General features: G+C 39.3%; 1 protein-coding gene across 3 annotated transcripts in view; it reads left to right on the plus strand.

The window, feature by feature from the left end:
* Nucleotides 1–20,453, plus strand: part of PCSK5 (proprotein convertase subtilisin/kexin type 5) — a 294,987-nt gene that overhangs the window by 170,383 nt on the left and 104,151 nt on the right. For all 3 annotated transcript variants that reach the window (XM_034773743.1, XM_034773745.1, XM_034773744.1), the window contains one exon: nt 7,876–7,979. In XM_034773743.1, coding sequence (XP_034629634.1) covers nt 7,876–7,979 — 104 coding nt within the window. The remainder of the gene's footprint in view (nt 1–7,875; nt 7,980–20,453) is intronic.

The raw sequence follows: 20,453 nt of genomic DNA on the forward strand, positions 1-20,453 counted from the left end.
AGTATATAATGCCTGCATCTGTAACTTTCACACTATGCATCCGAAGAAGTGAGGTTTTTACCCACGAAAGCTTATGCCCAAATAAATCTGTTAGTCTTTAAGGTGCCACCAGACTCCTTGTTGTTTTTGTAGATACAGACTAACACGGCTACCCCCTGATATTTGTCTCTTTAGGTACTTTTAGCAGTCTTTCTTGGGTGGGAAGGCAGTGAAGGGAGAGTCCTGATTGCCTTACTCCCCAGCCTTAAATAAGATTTATATAAGGCGGGAATCTTTTGTTTCCCAGTCTTGACCACCCCCTTCTTTTAGTGGAAAATTACTAGAAATCCAAGATGATGTTTATTACCAGGTGACAGGCCTACCTGACCTAGTTGTGGCACATCTACATCCCAGGATGCCTCTCAGGAAGGAGAGAGATTGGTATCTTCAAAGACTTATTGTTTCTTCCTAATAGCCCATCAAGGCTGATGGCCTGTTGTCTGATGGGTGTATCCCAAATACACACACAATTGTAATTGTTACATAGTCAATATTCCTAACATTAGATACAGAAATGATACATGCATACAAATTGGATAATTACGTTCAGTATATTATAACCTTTCCGATGATACCTTACAAGACACATCTTGCATAAAATATCTCAGTTATGCCATTTCCATATAATAAGAATATTTCCATAAATAATAATTGGGTATAACATCAGACAGTTATTAATTGACTGGTCATAGAGAGACATTAATCATTCAGTAAATGTGAATATGGATTTTGGATGACTCATTAGAATTGGATCTGTCTTACGTGGCTAGGCCAAGCAGCTGTGTTTTCTGCCTTGTTTATAAAGTTGTTGAATGGCCTCATGGGGCAGAGTCATGTGGACATCAGAATGCTGAAAATGCTGTTGTTGGAATAGGAATTGTATTTTAAAATTGATTAGACTTTGTGTGTGATCTACTAATAAATACTATGTAACAGAATTCCAGGGAAGGATGCGGTGTCGGAAAATACTACTTGTTTTGATGAGATATAGCAGTAACAATCAAAGCCCGTCTCGTCATAGCCAGGATTTGCAAAGATGGCCCATTGACCCCTTCAGATTGCCTGGCAACATTTCTTCTTTTGTAAATCCTATGGTATTATGTTTTACTTCTGCCTGTATGGAGATCAGTTTTCTATATCCTTTCTTTAACTAGACTCACAGACGCCTCTGACATTTTAGCAAAACATTTCTTTTCAGATAGACTGATCTGCATCAAACCACTGGTCATTATGACAATGTAATCACCATTGTTAATATTCATTGCTTTAGCATTTTGCTATGAAGGAAAACTTAATTTGCACTCTGATCCCTCTCTATTTGATCCTGGTTGTGTCATACAACTTCACACCAACTGAATTTTCCTCTAATTTTCTTTCACTAATGGCATTTTTGTTTCTTTTGAATCATTATTTTTGTTCTTTATTTTTACATATAAGGCCAGATTTTGATCCCTGTACTCATGTTAAAGGATATGATTCTGTCATGGAGGTCACGGATTCAGTGACTTTAACAGACCTATGTAACTTCTTCAGCTTCAGCCCACTGCAGTGGCGGGGTTGGAGCAACTGTCAACCCTCACCCAGGAGCAGTGGCAGAACTGGGTTCAGTGCCCAGGGCTGGATCAGCCCACACCACAGGAGCAGTGGCCAGCAGTCAGCCCCCAGTGGGACTCCCACTGTTAGTCCGTCCCCCCCTACAGGGTATTTTTAGGAAAAGTCACAGACAGGTCACAGTCTTCTGTGAATTTTTGTTTATTGCCCACAACCTGTTTGTGACTTTTGCTAAAAATACCCATGACAAAATCTTAACCTTACTCATGTTGAATAGCACCTGCTTCAGGATTAGCTACAGTGTCTTCAAAAGGACTACTTGTGGAGTAAAGCGCTACTCAGTGTAAGTAAAGGGATCAAAATTTGACCTGAAATTAAAGCTTCTAATTTCTAACCAATTTGTATAATGCTGTTCATTCTTGGTTAAGGATCCAGTTAAAAACTCAAACTAATATTGTTGATTTTGTACACCATTATTGTACAGTTGTTCCATTTCCATATTTTCTCATTTAGCTTACTTTATAAACATTTTGAAAAGGTTGAAAGAAGATGGTCAGACCTTGGAGTATTACTAGAGAGCTGAGGACTTAACATTCATTATTTATTGGCTGCTGGTCATGCAATTTTTGTTTAGTTATTCTTACTTCTGCTCATTCTGGTGTGATTTTGAGTATTGTCTGGTATGCAGGCAATTTCAAATGAGACATTCAAGGTTTTTGTTTTTTTTTTCTTGGAAGGAAATTGTCCTGTTTTTGAAATTGATCCCATTATATAGCAGTGTTAGTATTGCTCTTGTTAGTACATGTTTTCATTTCAAGATGTTTACCTATTAACTCTTTTGAGATTAATCAAATGGTAAATCAATTAACATCAGTGATATCTTATCTGGATCTGTGGCTTACATGGCTAGTGAACAACTGTTTACTCACTTAAGTTCCAATTTTGTCATGTTTTACAAATACTTGACTGCTTCTGTGATTGTTTCAGATGCTTTAAAATTGGCTCCTATGACTCCCTGGTTTGAGAAAAAAAAAAAAAACCTATTTTTTCTCCAAATGAACTGCTAGTTTGACTCCTTTCCAATTTCTTATTTTTTGTCAAAGTTTCTGACAAAAGTTGGGGGCGAACAATTGCAGTCCTATTTGGTTTCAAATGAGGTGTCTACTGTAAAGAGGAAATTTCAATTTGGCAATAGCTCACTTCATAATACAGTGAAGGTTCTGTCAGAGGCTGTAGAAATCAGCTGAAATGCTGTTCTTATACTGTTATATCTCTCTGCTGTCTTTGATATAATACACCAAAAGCTTGTCTATGTTTGAGACAACAACATAAATAAAAGAAAAATGTTATACTTCAATGGCTTTTGCAGTAAGCAAACTGGCATGCAGGCACGAGAGAGAGGTTGAACTTATACACATCTGTTTACTGGGTACTTGACATTTAGCTTTAGCTTTTCAGTTTGAGAAATTGTTGTCTGAGTTTGGTTTTGATGATGGGATGTAGAAGGCAGATACAACAGTGGCCTCTTACACAGAACTTTAAAACAGAACCACTATCAGGGTAGCTTGCTTTTCAAGGTTCCCCAATCTGGAAGTTTTTGGGGGGTCTTCATTAAACCTTAACTGTGGGTTGTATTTTCATCTTGACACACTGTATAATTCCCAGTAATGAGAGCTCACTGTTCATTGAAAGGAGACTGGACCTCCTCGTTTGTTTTTAATAATTAGCTGAATGTAGCCAGTCTTGAATATTGCCTTTTAAAACTGATGTGAATATTTTAGTGCCTTTTCTTCCCAGTAGTTTCGACAACTATAATGCCTTGCTTTGTGGAATCACAGATTGTTCAGACTTCACCTAATAAAGAATGCAGCTCTTGGGATTCTCAGAGGTACTCTTGAAGGCTTGAGCCAGTGCTACATCTTTTCCTAAAACATTACATGGGCTCCTAGTGAAATTCCTGATCTGGTATAAAATTTTATTGATTTCTTTCTGAAGCATGTTACATGCCTGTCCAAGCATACCATATCTTACAAGCCCTTAATGTCCACTACATTCCATGACATTCACTTTTTGCAGTTCTGTTTTTTTACCAGCTCTCAGCCGGATAAATACTTACTATCATACCAGTCCAATTGTCTAACTTGAAAAGAGACCCCTTCTTGGAAAACAAGCTATATTTATATTAATATTTTTAAATGTCCATCCATCACCAAAAGGCACTAGTGCACCTTAAAAATAATGTAGTAATTTAACCATATGCTGCTCCAGTACCTCAGATGCACACAAGAAAAATGAAATGGTCGTGATTAAACTGATCCAGCTAGGAAGGAATGCAACAAGTTCTGAAAACCAAAAGACATTTCAGCACAAATGATCTTGCTTCTTCCAAGTGAGTATTCCAGCTGATCTGCATACACCAACGACTTCAGGGCTCCAGTGCGAGCAGGACTTAGGGTATGTCTTCGCTACCCGCCGTATCCGCGGGTAGCATTCAATTTATCCGGGAATGATATATCGCGTCTCATTAAGACGCGCTATATCGATCCCCGAACGTGTTCACCGTCGCCTCTGGAACTCCACCAGAGCGAGCGGCGGTAGCGCAGTCGACGGGGGAGCCACGGCCATCGATCCCGCGCCGTCTGGACCCCAGGTAATTCAATCCAAGATACTTCGACTTCAGCTACGCTATTTGCATAGCTGAAGTTGTGTATCTCAGATCGTTCCTCCTCCCCCACCCCGCCCAGTGTAGACCAGTCCTCTGTGTTGGCTTCACTAAAATACACAATACCTCCTTTGATGCTCCATTGGTAGCTAAAAAAGGGGATTTGATGCTAGGTCACATCAGAGTCTAGTTGACATTGGCCTCACACAACCTAGTGGGAAACATGCTGCAAAGGAACAAGAGTCCATCCAAAAGTAAAATAGCAGTGTCAGCCCCCCAAAAAACAAACAAAAGAAAAAAAATGAAAAAAATAGAGGGGAAGGGTATATAGTTAAGTGGCTTCACACCTGACTTTGAGGTGCCATTCATAACTCAGTTACAGTATACAAGACTTATTTTAAGCAATTCCTACTTGGTCAATATATATAAAAATTCTGTTGCCTACGGTCCCATTTCAACTATTTAGACTGTGTGGCTATTGGAGGACCCCTCCGCCCCCACCCTTCACCCCCTCCCCACGTCTGTTACTTTTTAGTGTATTTTCTACACTTCCCAGCTTTACTGCCATTATATGGTATTGTGACTTATGAAGCTCAAATGTAATTGGTTTTCATTTCCTTCCTTTAATCTCATTCAGACAGATGAAATCCCTTTGATCACAAACCTGTTAATTTCCATCAGTCTATTTCTGTCTTTGCCCTGTGTGAAATAGAGGCACGTTTTACATAGAAGACTTGGATGTTTGCAGTAATTTCTGCATATCTGCTGCTTCCCTATGGAGTTCCAATTTACTGAAGCTAAAGTTTGTCATCTTAATTGTGTACAGCTCAGAAACCCGGCTTATGCAGCTCAGCAAGAAAATAAAACACTAATTTCTTCAGACCGAGTTATATGTAGGAAATTTTATAGACCTGACTGATTTCAACTACTTACTTCAAAAGATAAACAAGATACTATTTCTATGTTTAAGTACGGTATAGCATCCACAAAACAAGCATTTCAAAAGGTTAAATTTACAAGAAAATAAATTCTGGCAGATGTTAGGACAGTATAAAAATAAGAAACACTGCATTGAGTTCAGCACACCAAACTCTCAGACTGGTGAGTTTCTCTTGTGACTTCCTGTGTCAGGAAGAGCTCACAGAAAAATCAACCTGCTTGGATGGTTTCTGTTATCCTGCAGATGTTCCACATAGAAATCTCTCACTGAATTTAGTAGGCATTCCATGCATGAAAAAACTGCAGGACAATCAATCTATGGCCCTTGTTACCATAGTATCTGAGTGCCTCACAATCTTTAATGTATTTATCTTCACAATACCCCTGTGAGGTAGGGAAGCATTATCCCCAACTTCCAGATGGGGATTTGAGGCAGGAAGACACTAAGTGACTTGCCCAAGGTCACACAGGAACTTTATGATTGGAGCAGGGAATTGAACCTGCATCTCCTGAGTCCCAGCTTAGTGTCCTAGCTACTAGACCAGGGGTTCTCAAATTGGGGTTTGGGACACCTCAGCGGGTTGCGAGGTTCTTAAATGGGGGTTCATGAGCTGTTAGCCTCCACCCCAAACCCTGCTTTGCCTCCAGCATTTATAATGGTGTTAAATATATAAAAAAGTGTTTTTAATTTTAATTTATAAGGGGGCGAGGGGCTCACTCAGAGGCTTGCTATGTGAAAGGTTTGCGTACAAAAGTTTGAGAACCACTGTACTAGACAGTATAGTTAACTAGTATTGGGCCTGATCCCAATACCATCCAAGTCAATGACAGTGTATGGGAACAGGAGCAGGGCTATTCAGAGGTTGATGTTTGGTGAGTAATGGCATGAGCACAAATCCCCATTTCCTCTTTTTTATTTAATTTTTGTGAAGCCATACCATAGCTGCTCAGTCTGTTGTTCATTTATCATTCTCACTATTAACAGCATTGTTGGAAGAACTGTCATATTCCCCATCTCATTGCTAACAGAACAAATGAAAAATTGCCAATGAACACCACCATAATCCATGGCCTTTTAAGCTGTGGTTTTAGAAAGGAAGTCCTCCTGAGAATATGTATCTGTGAAACAAAGGGCATCGGGAAGGCTACATTCTCTAAAGATTTCTTCTGTTCCTGAGAGAAAAAAAATGGTAGTTCATTCCACAGTGGAGACCCAGATGGGATCCTCTTTTGTCATCCTTGGATAAATAATAAGAATCATTATTTACATATTGTAGAAACTCATATATGTGTTGTTAGTTGCTTGCCCATTGTCACAGATCCACAGGATCAGTGCTGCTTTCCAGGTTCTAAACAGTCCCTTGGAGGTACCTGTTCAGAATGCCACCCCCCAAGTGTTCTACTCTTCTTTAAGGGTAGGCCATGTTGCCTCTATGCCTCCAAGACTGATTCTCTGGGCTCTTGCACTCCCATTTCACACTGTGAGTTCCTTCCAGCGAGTCCAACTGAGATAGACTCCTCCTCAGAGACTTTTATACTCTTCAGGGATCAGTGAACCTCAGCAATTATTTGCAGTGACACCAGGCAGCCTTTTCAAAATAAAGTAGAATTTATTAGTCAACTGAAATACTACATCAGAAGCCCTTAGTTTAGCATAGAGAAGCAAAGGTTAAGATATAGTCCATACTGACCAAGCCAGTGCAATCAGCCGTGCTGCTATGGAATCCATTTCTGGCTCTGACTAGCTGTCAGTCTTAGGTGAGAGATGCTGAGTCTCTCCAACAGCCACCCCCAAGCCCCTGCCAACCCCTGTAGAGTTCACATGTTCTGCCTGCTGGATAAGCATCAGTTGCTCAATCCCTAGGGCTCCCAATGTCTTTGTGGATCGATCCTCCATTGATATGGATCGGTTTCAGACAGTTCTTTAATGACCTATTCATTTCCCCTCCCAACAGTTACATGACAACACCTCATGTCTCCTGCTCTGCCCCAAGAGCAGCTTTTTATTTTTAACCCTTTTGCACCCACAGGGTAGCAATGCAAAGTACAGAGGGAAACTGAGGCACACACAGGACTAATAAAATAGTGCAGAAAAATTCCACTTCATCACAGCCATTAACTATCCAGATTCATTGGAGTTTTGGGTACCTAAAGAATACAGGATTGATCTCTGCCTGATTACCAGTAGTTAATCTGGCTATAATGAGCAAGTCAATGACAACATAGACTCACACTTCCATAATGACTACAATGGAAGTTTAGAGTGTGAAAGGAATGCCAGACTGGGGCCCTAATGAATCTGAAATAGCTTGTGATCTGTTATGCTTTTCTTCTCTTGAGCATGTCTGAGGTAGGCAACCATGTACAGATGCAACGTGAAGCACTTGGTGGTCATATTAGTTATCTCTAGGTCAAATACACTTTTTTGTCCCTCCTTGTAAATTTCACGTGTGGAATACTGAGTGTATGTATTTTACAGGCTGCCTATCAATTAATGCATCTCTCTTAATCGAAAAAGAACAGTAGAGGTAGAAATAATTTGATACATCAATCCTGTAAAGCTGGGTCATGTTACTTTGATCACCAGTCTTGTTTGTGATTTTGTTTTTTAACTTGTGTAACTTTTTTTTTCCTTTTTGGTAAGAAAATTCTGATTTTCACTTTGTCTTTGTCCTTTTCCTTAGTCCATTTCTGACCTGGAGAGACGTACAGCATATTATTGTAAGGACTTCACGTGCAGGACATCTGAATTCTAATGACTGGAAAACCAATGCTGCTGGTTATAAGGGTGAGAGCTTCCTTTCTTATTCACCATGACAGGCAAAAACAAAATCGGACATTTAAAGGCGAAGCTGAGGGAAATAATCTCAGATGGTTCGTCTGTCACCTGCAGTATGTGCAGCTTTTGGTCTTTTTCATTAACAAAAGAGAGATGTTCCTTCTCCTCCTTTAAAGACTGGGATTTGAAATTACTAGAAAAGTAAAAATTATGGACTGAATTTTGGTCAACCCTTTCTGCCTACTTTTTGCTACGTTGGTAGCACAAAGCAGGCAGTAAAGTATCTTAACCAGGTGTTTGTGTCTTCCAGGCACAGGTGTACAGATGGTCTAGCTTGCTATTAAGGTCACAGAATTTAATGTCAAGCAAACCTGAAATAAAACATTTCAATTCGGGAATATAAGGGATTTTGATTGAAAATGGAGAAATGGAACATTTTGACATTACTGAATAGAAATTTTTTCAGAACATTTCATTCTACACAAAGAAGGCTTTGATATTTCAGCTGTTTGCCCTGATTTGGAATGAAAACAAGTGTCAAAATATCAGACTGTCTCAAGGGACAGAAATCCCAGTTTTCACTCAGACATTTTAAAAAATGTCTAGAGTTTTTTGAAATTTTGAAAACTTTTCACTAAATGTTTTACTGGTTTTGACCAGCTGTTACAGATATATATACATACCATCATAGTCAATGACTAGCAATACCATATAATTCTGCTTATATTTTAGAGATGGGCTAAAATTGGACCTTGAATCTAAACACCTCTGAATTTCAAGATGGTTTACATTCTAGTTCCTATTTCTAAACCCTTTATTGGCTTTATTTCTGGGTTGGATGCAAAACTCAGACGGTCTATTTCTGATTCCATTCTCATGAGAATTCCACCCAAGTTTTAAGATGAGCCTATCTTGTGAGATTTATGCCATTTTGTGACAAAAACTCCTGAGAATAGTTCACAAAGTATCAGAGCAATCAAATTTTCACACAATTTCACACTAAAATTTGGCCTCGAATCTAAGTCCTAGCTTTAACCTATTCCAGACCACAGAACATCCACCACGTAACATATTTAATATGTAATTCTGCCCCATGATATTTCCACTGCATCTGAATTAGAAACAGAAAAAAGGCCCCGTTCGTTTTTGGATCCAGTCCAGAACCTAAACGATAGAGGATAGTTTTGAAAATGGGGATTCAACTCCAGACTGCCTCAAAATTAAAATGTTTTCACATTCAAGGTTCTGGTTTTGACCCATTTACAATGCATATAAAAAAGATAGAGAGAGGTAGAAAGGCCCAAACCTACATGCAAGAACATACAGAGAGATACTTAATGATGTTGTCAATATAGTACTCGTCACTGTGAGGCATATCCTGGCATTAAAAATGTATTGGAAGGAAATGTGTATTGATATCTGATTATTGTGCTTGAAACTATTTAGACTATGTCTTCAAGTGGTGTAAATTGTAGCATTTTGGTTACTATCTAATTTTCAGAATTCTATCCCTTTGTATTTTTTCACCTGTTCCCAAGAAAGGCAATAACGTCATAGTACTCAGTATCATACTCTGATGTATCTTAGAGCAGTTGTCTCTCATTAACAAATTGAAGAGTTGTATTAACACATGTTATACTAGCAGCAGCAACAGAGCCTTTATAGTTACAACAATTCTTTCTCTGGCTTAACCCCCCAACAACTGGAAGACACACTGTGTTTGAATTGTGGTGGCTGATATTTATGAGGTAAAGGAGTTAAGGAGGGTTTCTCCCCCACTTGTCTAAAATCATGAAAGTAGACGTGGATGACTGTGGGGAGGCAGGAAATACAACTTCACCTGGCAAAACTCGGCAGTAGACTTCATGGTGGAATTCAAAAGGAGCAAGACAAACCAAGTGCCTCGACCTCTGTGGAGCTAAGGATCAACTTTAACCCAAATAAAGCACCAGTTTTAACTAAATTATTTTGGCAACTTAGGCTAAGCAAATGGTTCCAATAAAAATTCATCTCTCTTTAAACCTCTGTTGGTTTTGGATAGAAAAGAAGCAAAAGAGTTAGATTAAATCACAACATCCAAACCTGAGCTCGAAGGGGGAGTTGCACACCGCTGCTGGCAAGAATGAGACTGTATTTTACTAGTGCACGTGGCAATATTTAGTATAATATTTCACTATTATCCTTCGCTGCTGCCAAGAGTAACAGTTAAAGTATGGGTTTTTCATAGATGAATTACTCTGATCCTTGTGGAATTGTATCATAATTTTGTTGATGTCAAGACCCATATTTCTTCCAAAGTATGTTCATAACAAGGCCGAAAAGAGAATTTTTCTGAAATTGACTAAGGCAAAGTGAGGCACAAGAAACAAGCTGCCTTTCTTCCATGAATGCTAGAAGATAAAGGAGAAGGGGGCGGGGGAATTGGTTCTTTAGAAATGAGAAATCAAAGGGTGAAAACAACAAAAACTTGGAAGAACCTCTCACTCAAAGGGTCAGCAAAAAGCTGGTACTTGAAAGTGGGTCAGCCTGCCTGTTCAGTGGGCTGGCTGGCTGGGCTGCATGGCAACACCGTCCCTCAGCACAGTTACTCTCACTGTTTGTCATTGGGGAACAGAAAGGAGGAGCTCACAAATGTAGCTATTGGCTACAAGGTCTCCAGTTTTCTTTCTCTCTTTTTTACACTAATGAAAAAGATTAACTAATGAATAATACTTGAGCTGCCTTATGCTTTGCACTGCAGCGATACCACTTTTCCTCTCCCCCCTCCTCCTTCCAGTATACTTTTTCTGGAGAATAAACAGCACTTATTAAATACCAGTCAACTGAATGAATCTCATGGTCAGAAATGGGTTTTCTTTTTAATTATTATTTCACTGAGAGTCAACAGGTGTCTTTACACAGTAGCTTAGGACAAGGCACTCTCAAAAAATAAATAGTTTTGAAAATTTATTTTACAAGCACTCCCAGTCACAGACCTTGGTCATATGGTTTGCAGTACATCCTTGATCACTACAAAAAATTGGCAAACTATAGAATGCTCAGCATGGCTAGATTCTGCCTATTATTCTACCTCAAATAATTTCTTTTTATAACTAATGCAGGCCTCTGGTCTAGCAAAAAGTTAGAGAGCATCCTTTTTCCTTCCTTCCTTAGGGGTATCAAAACGGTTGATCGTTATCTACTACAAGTAGATTGCTTTGGAAAGGTTACTTGCTCTTTCAAGTGTTCAATCAGCAGTGTAGGTTGATATTGAAATCATAAAAGAAGAATGCAGCATCAGTGCTCACTTGTCTATAGGTGAAAGAAAACAGAATGCAACAAAGTAATTTTAAGAAGCATAATCATCTCTTCTGAATGGCATCACTGAGCAGGTATTCACAGTTAGGATCTTAATTTAAGGAGCTTCCCATTTCATACTTCTTTACGTGGTACTAAAGTTCCATGAGCAGTCCAAGACTGTGCATTCTAGCGGCGAGTACAGCATTAGGGGGTCAGGAATGCCAGAATTCTAATCCTAACTCTGCCAGTGATTTACTATGTGGTCTTGGGCAACTCATTTCACCCCTGCCTCACTTTCCCTCATCTCTAAAATGGAGATAATATTACTTAGGAGAGCAAAATCCAATTTAGTGAAAAATATCAAAACTTTAACAGATTGTTTCCATTTTCTGACCACCTCTACAGGCTTTTGCCCCACTGGAGACATTCCAGTTGCCTGTAAGAACTGCAAGTGATATGTACCTTTTTGCATCCACCTCCCCAGCAGCATAGCTATGGTTTGTAAAGCAATGATAGGGCATTTAAGACCTAATCCTGCACCATTGATGGCAACTAAATGTCACCACTGACTTCACTGGGAGCAGGAGAGAGCCCTTAACGTTTGAATAGGCCCTTGAAGGTGTAAACGGCTGTATAACTGCTGAGTTTTCTTATGATGTGCAGAGCTTGTATTGGATGGGGGCAACATTGGAGAAACACAGAAAGAGGAAACTAAGACAACACCATTTGTATTCTGATAATAGATCAGGTTTAAACTGATGTCAAAGGTAAGTATTCAAACAAAATTCAGAGAACAACTGCAGTGTCTGCACAACATTGTGGGTTATTTCAAAAGAGCTGAATCGGCTTCCCATACACATTCCGTCACACATTTTAAATCATGATTTAAGAATTAGATTCTAATCATTGCTAACAAATATAAGAATTCTGAATGTGACAAACTTTACATTCTAAGCTCTCTTGATTTATAGCAGCCACCTATGAGACCTTTTGTCAGCCAAAAATACTCAGGCTACATCTACACTACAGGGGGGGAGGGTCGATTTAAGATACGCAAATTCAGCTACGTGAATAGCGTAGCTGAATTCAACGTATCGCAGCCGATTTACTCTGCTGTGAGGACGGTGGAAAAATCGACCTCTGCGGCTTCCCATCGACGGCGCTTACTCCCACCTCCGCTGGTGGAGTAAGAGCGTCAATTCGGGGATCGATTGTCGCGTCCTGATGGGACGCGATAAATCGATCCCCGAGAGGTCGATTTCTACCCGCCAATTCAGGTGGGTAGTGTAGACCCAGCCTCAGAGTGCAGTTCTCTCTGGCCATACCCTATTCCTCCCCCCTTAGGGGCTGCAGGTCAGTGTAGTAGTATAGAACCAGTCCCATAGCTCTGCACCACCCAGGGAACCCTCGTAAACCAACACCGTAAAAAAAGGTGCAGTAGCACACAGAGTCTAGACCATTGAATGTAGGGTAACTCAATAGAGTATTCTAGCATCCTTCATCAGGGCCCTAGCATCTGCCACTCTGCTATGGCATTCTAATACTTCATGCATTATATTTATCAAGAAGCAGAAAAGACTATTACATCATGCACCTTCCAACAAAAGCCAGATCCTTCAGCAATCACCTTTAATCAGCAAATTAAGCGCAGGGGAGGGGAATGAAAAAACACCTTCATTAATAAAATGTCCTTGAAAACTGCCAAGTCGGTATGACCCCATGAGTTAGTTGAGCAGGCCCTCAGCTTCCCAGTCCATGTGGATTTAAAGTTTGAGAGATATCCCCAAGCTATTTCCTTGACCACAGTTGAACATCTAGATGCTATTATTAATTTATGGCCTTACCTGATTAATTTCATTTTAACTCTCATTTTGCTGCCCTTTGCTTACATCATGGGCTTTTGGTGGTGTTCTGAACACATGAGGGCAGCACTCGGCATAGTACCAGGGAAGCAGATAGAAGAAGTCCCTAAAATTAACTGGGATTCTGTCAGAAATGTAGTCCCCTACTTCTCACAATAAGGAACCACATTGGCAGAATACACACTATAGGTGTGGAGGAGGAGGAGTGCCCAGTGATAGTGGTGACCATTTAGAATTGTCAAACAAGTTTAAATATCACAGAAATCATAGGATTGACGCCAGCACCTTTATCATTTCATTTGTATAAAGTATCATTACAGTTATTACTGTGGAAACTGAGGGGTGGAGGAGATATAATGTAAATAGTAGGGGAAATAGGGCCATAAATCTTTAATTTTTCAATACAGGGTTTTAGATGAATGTGGGACCTAGACATTATAGGGTTTTATTTGGCAGACATTGGCTCTTGTTTCCTAGATCATTTCCTCCATCCCATCAGCAAATGCTCAGATGGCAGTTATCAGTAATGTTAAAATTACTTTGGAAGCTATTCAGTGCTCCAAATTTAAAATTGGTTAAACAAATTGCCTGGTTTCTGAACCTTATCTGCCTTTGCAAGAATCACCAAATGTTTTTGGGATGCCGGGGAAGGTAGAACAGAAAATGAGAGGAGATCTTGTGTAGGATTCTGCAACCTGAAAGCTTGTAGGAGCCTTCTCGGGGATTTTTATTTTTGCTTAATAGAAATTGATATACCTCCCAATTTTGCTTTTTAAATTAAAAGAGATAGCTGAGCGCAGGAACAGCTGCTACATGGTTAGGTAGTTCCAGAGATGAGGAGTTCCAGAGAAAGGAAAAAAGATGCCTGGAAAGAGCCCAAAAAATCCTCATTTCTCCTCCCAACTTTAAACCCATCAAAAGCTCCTCTAGCTGAGGCTGCTATGTCTGCAGTGCTCTGTTCCCTGCTGGCCCTAGGAACCAAGGGATTGGTTGTAAAATCAAACTGGGAAAGTCTGAGCGGACACACCTTTTTAAGATCAGTGACTAGCTACATAAAGGAACGTAGACTGACCATAACATATTGTAAGACACCCTAATTTGCTTTTCTGCATTTATAGTATTCATATATTGTCGGCCTGATTTACCACTATGTTGGTTCAGTTTGACAGCGGTGTGACTCCGTGGTTTTCAGTGGACTTAGTCTACCCTAAAACTGGAGTAACAGTGATAAATCAGGCCATACACTTATTTATATTACAGTAGCACCTACAAACCCTATTCAAGGATGAGATGGATTGTGGTTGGCACCTTACAAACAAGCAATAAAGAAGACAGTCCTTGCCCAAGAGAGCTTCCAGGCTTGGTATCCATTGCATAATCCAGGCTATGAACAAACAGTTTTCAAGAAATGTACATTATAAAAATTGCAGACTGAACTGACAGCACCCAACACCAGCCAGCCCACAGATAAGATAACATTCGACTTTTCCCCTTTAATACACCTTAATCCAACCCTTTCTCAAAGCCTGGGGGGGAAGAAAAATTAGCCTTGTAGCATGCATGCCCTATAGGTCAACAGACTCAGGCTCTGCATGAAAAACTAAAATGATACCTTTCCGGTTTGCAATAATAACTATTCCTGGTAAGACTAGAGTTATTGAATTAAACATGAGTAAGAAATGGTTATGCTGGAAAGACAGAACACTTTGCCTTTAGTCCTTAAAAATAAAAAGCCCAAGGAATATGTGCAATCACTTAATTACATTGATGTGCACTGTTATAACAACCGTCCTTGGAAACTGGGAGATTTTGCAGTCTAGTTGCCTAGCTTTACACATACACCCATGGGAATTCTATGCAGATGTTAGGTGCAGAGTTTTGTGGGTGGAGCTCAGTTCTCGTTCTCTCTCTCTCAGGGCCAATGGAGTTTGATTTTCATTGTGTTTTATTGGGTATTTTCAGTAATTATATTCACAAATATTCTGCCACCAGGATGACTATATTGTTTAGTGGACAGAGCTTGGGACTGGGATTCAGAGCTCTTAGGGTGAAATCATGGTCCCATTGAAGTAAATGGGAACTTTGCCATTAACTTGCAAGGGTCCAGGATGTCACCCTTAGGTCTATTTTTTACATTGCCAATTACTCTGAGACTTTGGCCAATTATTTAACTTCTCTTTGTCTTAGTTCACTTATCTGTACCTATTATAATACTTACTCACCTTACAGGGTTATTGAGATGGATATTTAATTATAAATACTTATTGTATTATTATTTATTAAATATGTATACCGTAACCACAATTTATATTTTAGTCATCCATCTGTTGCTGAAATCTGATACTGTCCCTGTGCTCAGTCAGGTGTTCTTTTAACTGTTGATGTTTTACTGGAATATAAGCACTTTCAAAAAGATACAGAAATTGCATAAGGCAACACAAGAGAGATGTTCTTCACTATGTACCTGATACTCTAAGCAGCACAGAAATGGTATTTGTGTGTCTATAGCTAAAGATCTGTCAGCATTTCCACTTCTAATTCACTCAACTAATCTGTCATAATTTGTTCTGAGTTATTTGCTTATAAATTCTCAATGAAAGGTTGTTTGTTTGTTTGTTTTCTGTAATCCAAATATGGTTAGATCCATCTGCTTTTAATATCTAGGGTAAACCTCAGATTTACATTCAAGGGGAAATTTGGCCTGAAGAGTCTTAAAAAGGGAAATGAGGGTTTTTTAAATACATTTTGTGCTCCAGGCACAAATGGTTTGTTTTGTTTAAAGAAAATTTACAGACAGTTGGTTTTGCAATGGGGTTGTCTCTTTTGGAGAAATACACTGTAAAATGACCATCACTGAGTTTACAAATTATATCTTACATTACCACACATGCATCATAGCCAACTTTCTTTCAACAAACCTTTTACAAAGCTAACTTCTTGTAGTCCACGAAAGCTTATGCTCTAATAAATTTGTTAGTCTCTAAGGTGCCACAAGTATTCCTGTTCTTTTTGCGGATACAGACTAACACGGCTGCTACTCTGAAACCTTTTATAAAGCTAGTGCACCAGCATATAACCCTTAGATTTATTCCCTTCATACAGGAGGAGTCATTTTATAAGAGATAGAAATGAATGGCTTCAGTGCAGTCTTTATGGCCAAAATCCTATTATACAGTGTGATACCCGTGCCAGAGGGTGGGGGGCAATCATAGAAAAAGTAGGGGTAGGGCAGATTTTCTCATTCTATCATGACACTTTTCACGAGGTAACTTTTCTAGGGACAAAGGAAAGAACAGGTTTCTTGATCACTCTGATAAAATTCTCAACAAATATGATAAATGCAATGGTGTTTTTCTGTGATGTGGATGACAATGCATCCATTGGTAGTGGACTTAACTAGTGACCTATTTCTGATAAGCTGTCAAATGACCATCAAAGTGTAATGACTTTCATTACTGCCCAGGGCCTGATTTGCATCACTGACCCAGAAGTGAAGAGCTCTGTCTTCTATTACGAGTCCTTTTAGTCAACCAGTCTTCATCTAGTGAATAAGCTAATATGCAGGTGTATTTTAAATTCCTGAAATAGGCAATTACTGTGAGGATGTAATTATAAATGCAATCTGCAGGTTGATTTTCTGCATCCTAAGGTGGTCTTTGTTGGTTTTTAAGGTGGATTTAGGTCTCATAAAGGATGCTATATTGACAAAACTGCAAACGGAAATGTTTTATCCACCAGACTGAACCGACAGTGGAAGTATAAACTTCCACATGCTGCTCTGCCAGTGTGCCACAGACCTCTCTATTTTATTTCTTATAGATCACAGAACAGTCAATAGTGACTTTCAGTCAGATAGTTCGATCTACCAATAAAATCTATATGGTAGTCTTGCGTGTGGTGTTGGATAATATAGTGTTGGTATTGTCTGAAGAAATCAAGCTGTACTGATACAAATAATCACTGGGTAACTCCTCACTTAAAGTGGCCCAGGTTAACATTGTTTCATTGTTACGTTGTTGAACCATTAGGAAACATGCTCATTTAAAGTTGTGCAATGCTCCCTTCTAACATCTTTTGGCAGCCGCCTGCTTTGTCCACTGCTTGCAGGAAGAGCAGCCTGGTGGAGCTAGCTGGTGGGTGGTTGGAACCAGAGTGGACTGAAAGCCCCCCTATCAGCTCCCACTATTAGCTCCTCACTCCCCTAAGTTCCCTGTGCAGCAGCTGCCCGGCAGGCTACCAATTGCAGCTGTCCCTCCCCCCACTGCCATGTGCTGCTCCTGCCCTCTGCCTGGGAGCTGCTCCCCGAGACTCCTGCTTGCTGTAGGGGAGAGTAAGAGGGGGCCTAATGTCAGGGGGGACACGACAGAGGGAGCTTCCAGGCAGCAGCAGCTGCAGCTGTGGTTGGGTCTCAGCTTGCTGATCTAATTAACAAGGCAGTGTACTTCTGACCCCACTCTTCATATTAAAGGGGAAACGCGCATCTCTCTCTCTCTCACACACACACACACACACACACACACACACACACACACACACACACGGTGTGTGTTTCTGTCTCTGTCTACCCTCCCTCCTTTCCTGCTGCCTTGTACAGTAGAGTGTGAGAGTTAACCCTTGAGGGCTCAGTCAATTGCTAGTTCATCATTTAGCAGTAAGGCATTCCCTGGGAAATATCCCACCCTCTTACTCCTCCACCTCAACCAAGCTTCACAATCATCGCTGTGTATCAGTATTAAATTGTTTGTTTAAAACTTATAGAGTGTGTGTGTGTGTATATATATATATTACTTACTTATAGAGTCTTTGCCTAGTGAAAAAGAATTCCCTGGAACCTAACCCCCTCATTTACATTAATTCTTATGGGGAAATGGGATTCACTTAACATCGTTTCGCTTAAAGTTGCATTTTTCAGGAACATAACTCCAACGTTAAGTGAGGAGTTACTGTAATTACATGTAGAAGTTAAGCACAAGTTTTATTGAACAAATAACGTACATTGTATCCTTTTTCTGATTATTTGCTATCACTTTTCTATCTACATATCTGGCCCCCAAATTTTCAGTGTATCCCATTGGAATGTAATGTAATAAAGAGGGTAGTACACAGTGCACCTTTCTGTCCTACAAACAGACTATTATGTTGTGTGATCCTTGGAACAGAAACTGAAAATTCCTTCTATTCCTGCCGAGTCCTTAGAGTTATCTGTATTTTGGGGAAATATGTGGTTTTCTGTTGTCTTGGTTCTAAACAGAAACATTTATATTTTGGTTATAAGCAGAAACATAAAAATGTAAGGAATACGATTGCATTCTTTCCATGCCCTCCTTTGAGTTTCAAATACATTATGTGAATTTGAAAAGCCTGAGTGTTGGTTTTATCCCCAAGAGTAAAAAGAACAGTATCACATAATTTGTTGTTGGCTGTGCAGTACAGTTATGAGTTTCAAAAGTCAAATCCCATTATTTTAAATTACTGGTAGCTTTTGGCACAACACAAGGGAATTGAGATTTAAGGATGTGGCTGAAAAACACTAAGTTCCGATTCAAAATCTCAAAAATTCTTTTAGTTGAAATTGACATAGGCCAAATAGGACAAAGCTTAAGCAGTGCTGCTTAAAAACAAACACATTTTCCTGGTAGCATCCTTTACCATCCCTTCATTTTTCCTTTAAATACATCTGCTTTATACTTGACATACCAAAATACTTCTAACATTTGCAATAAAACTAATCAAATGACAGAAATTAATTAAAGAAATGTGGAATTAGAACTATATTTAGTAAGTTATCCATCTTTAATAACCTGTCAAAAGTAGAAGTTTGGGAAGAAGATCTATTCTAAGATTATCTTGCAGAAAGATGAGGGATGGAAAAAGTTGTAGGATGAGTAAGAAGGGGAGAGTGGCTAATTTCAGGAGTCTTAAGAATCTTCTCATGTTTAAGATATTGTGAAATCCTTTAAAAAAATATATTGACCAAATTCCTGTGAAATACAGACATCCTTGTAGATGAGAAGGACAATCTACAGGCAAGCCGAGAGAATTGAAAGGGGGAAGCTTTTCACTGCCAATTAAACACAGATGTTTTGGAATCTCTGTTGTCAAGTACAGAGTTGCCAGCACAATATCTGGCATCAGCATATCCAAAAAAAACCCCACAAGATCTAAAACACATTCTAACAGAGCAATCCTGTGTAAAGAGGAGTACTGCAAAATTTCCTAATCAGGTGTAATAATGTTCCTGTTTACTTTCACCACAGCGCTAGTTACACTTGCACCTCTGTCTGGTAAATATGCACAAAACCAATACAGCTGTGGAAACAAATTCAGATTCAGCCTTGTATTTTAAAACATTTCAGTGCAGATGATTCTGTCCTCATTTGATTTTCAGTGAGATTGATATAGATGTCTGGGTCTAGAATAACACAAAACAAATCCAAAAATCCAAAGAAATCCTGTGATTTTATTTCTCCAAATCTAGCTGAGCAATATCTAAAAGCACAGAAACATGCCATATATAGTGGCATTTCAGGCAAGTAATTTTGCAGATTCCAGCTGGCTGGATAAATACCAGTAGCTTTAGAAGAGATCAGGGGCCAGATCCACAGCTGGTGTAAATTCACTTCACTGGCAATTTACGCCAGTTGAGACTCTTCCCCCAGATGTATTTCTAAACTCTCATACTGCCAGCAGTGTCTTCTATTGATTCAATATTGGTAGTATAAAGCATGCACCAACATGAACATTAGGCAATACCTCTACACTTTAAAAGCCATTTTCAGGGATTGGAAAACTAGAGAGAATAGTGACAATTGCTGGATAATATCAAATGAGGAGAAGACATTCTGCCTTCCCATGTAGTTGTTTCATTTGTTTCTGTCAATCCAGTATCTGAAGAAGGATATAATAATCAGACGCTTTTATAGTGGCTAAACAGTCTGTGAGAAGAGGTGATCAGAAGAACTGAGGATCATTTCATTAAAATGGACAAGGACAAAATCTGGTAGCATAACTTACATTCTGTTTAGCTCTATTAGACATTATAAGTACTGTATTTTCAATGTGGCCCAATTCACCTAGAGACTGTATGAGATTTTAAATTATGACTGAATTTATAAATAACAGCCATTAATACTTCTGCATATGACCAAATCTCGGGAATAGATTCTGTCCTTTAAAGGCTGCACTTCAGAGGGGGCAGCACGTAATATGAGGTTTACATCACCTTTATTTATAAACAAGAACAGTCTTTTCCTAAACATCCTACATCTTTTCCTATACATGAGAGCGTTGGCCCAAAATAAAGGGATTATGTACCTTTCCTAGAAAAACTCGGGAAGATCTG

Source organism: Trachemys scripta, chromosome 6 (genome assembly GCF_013100865.1).
Source record: "Trachemys scripta elegans isolate TJP31775 chromosome 6, CAS_Tse_1.0, whole genome shotgun sequence".
NCBI classification, from domain to species: domain Eukaryota; kingdom Metazoa; phylum Chordata; order Testudines; family Emydidae; genus Trachemys; species Trachemys scripta.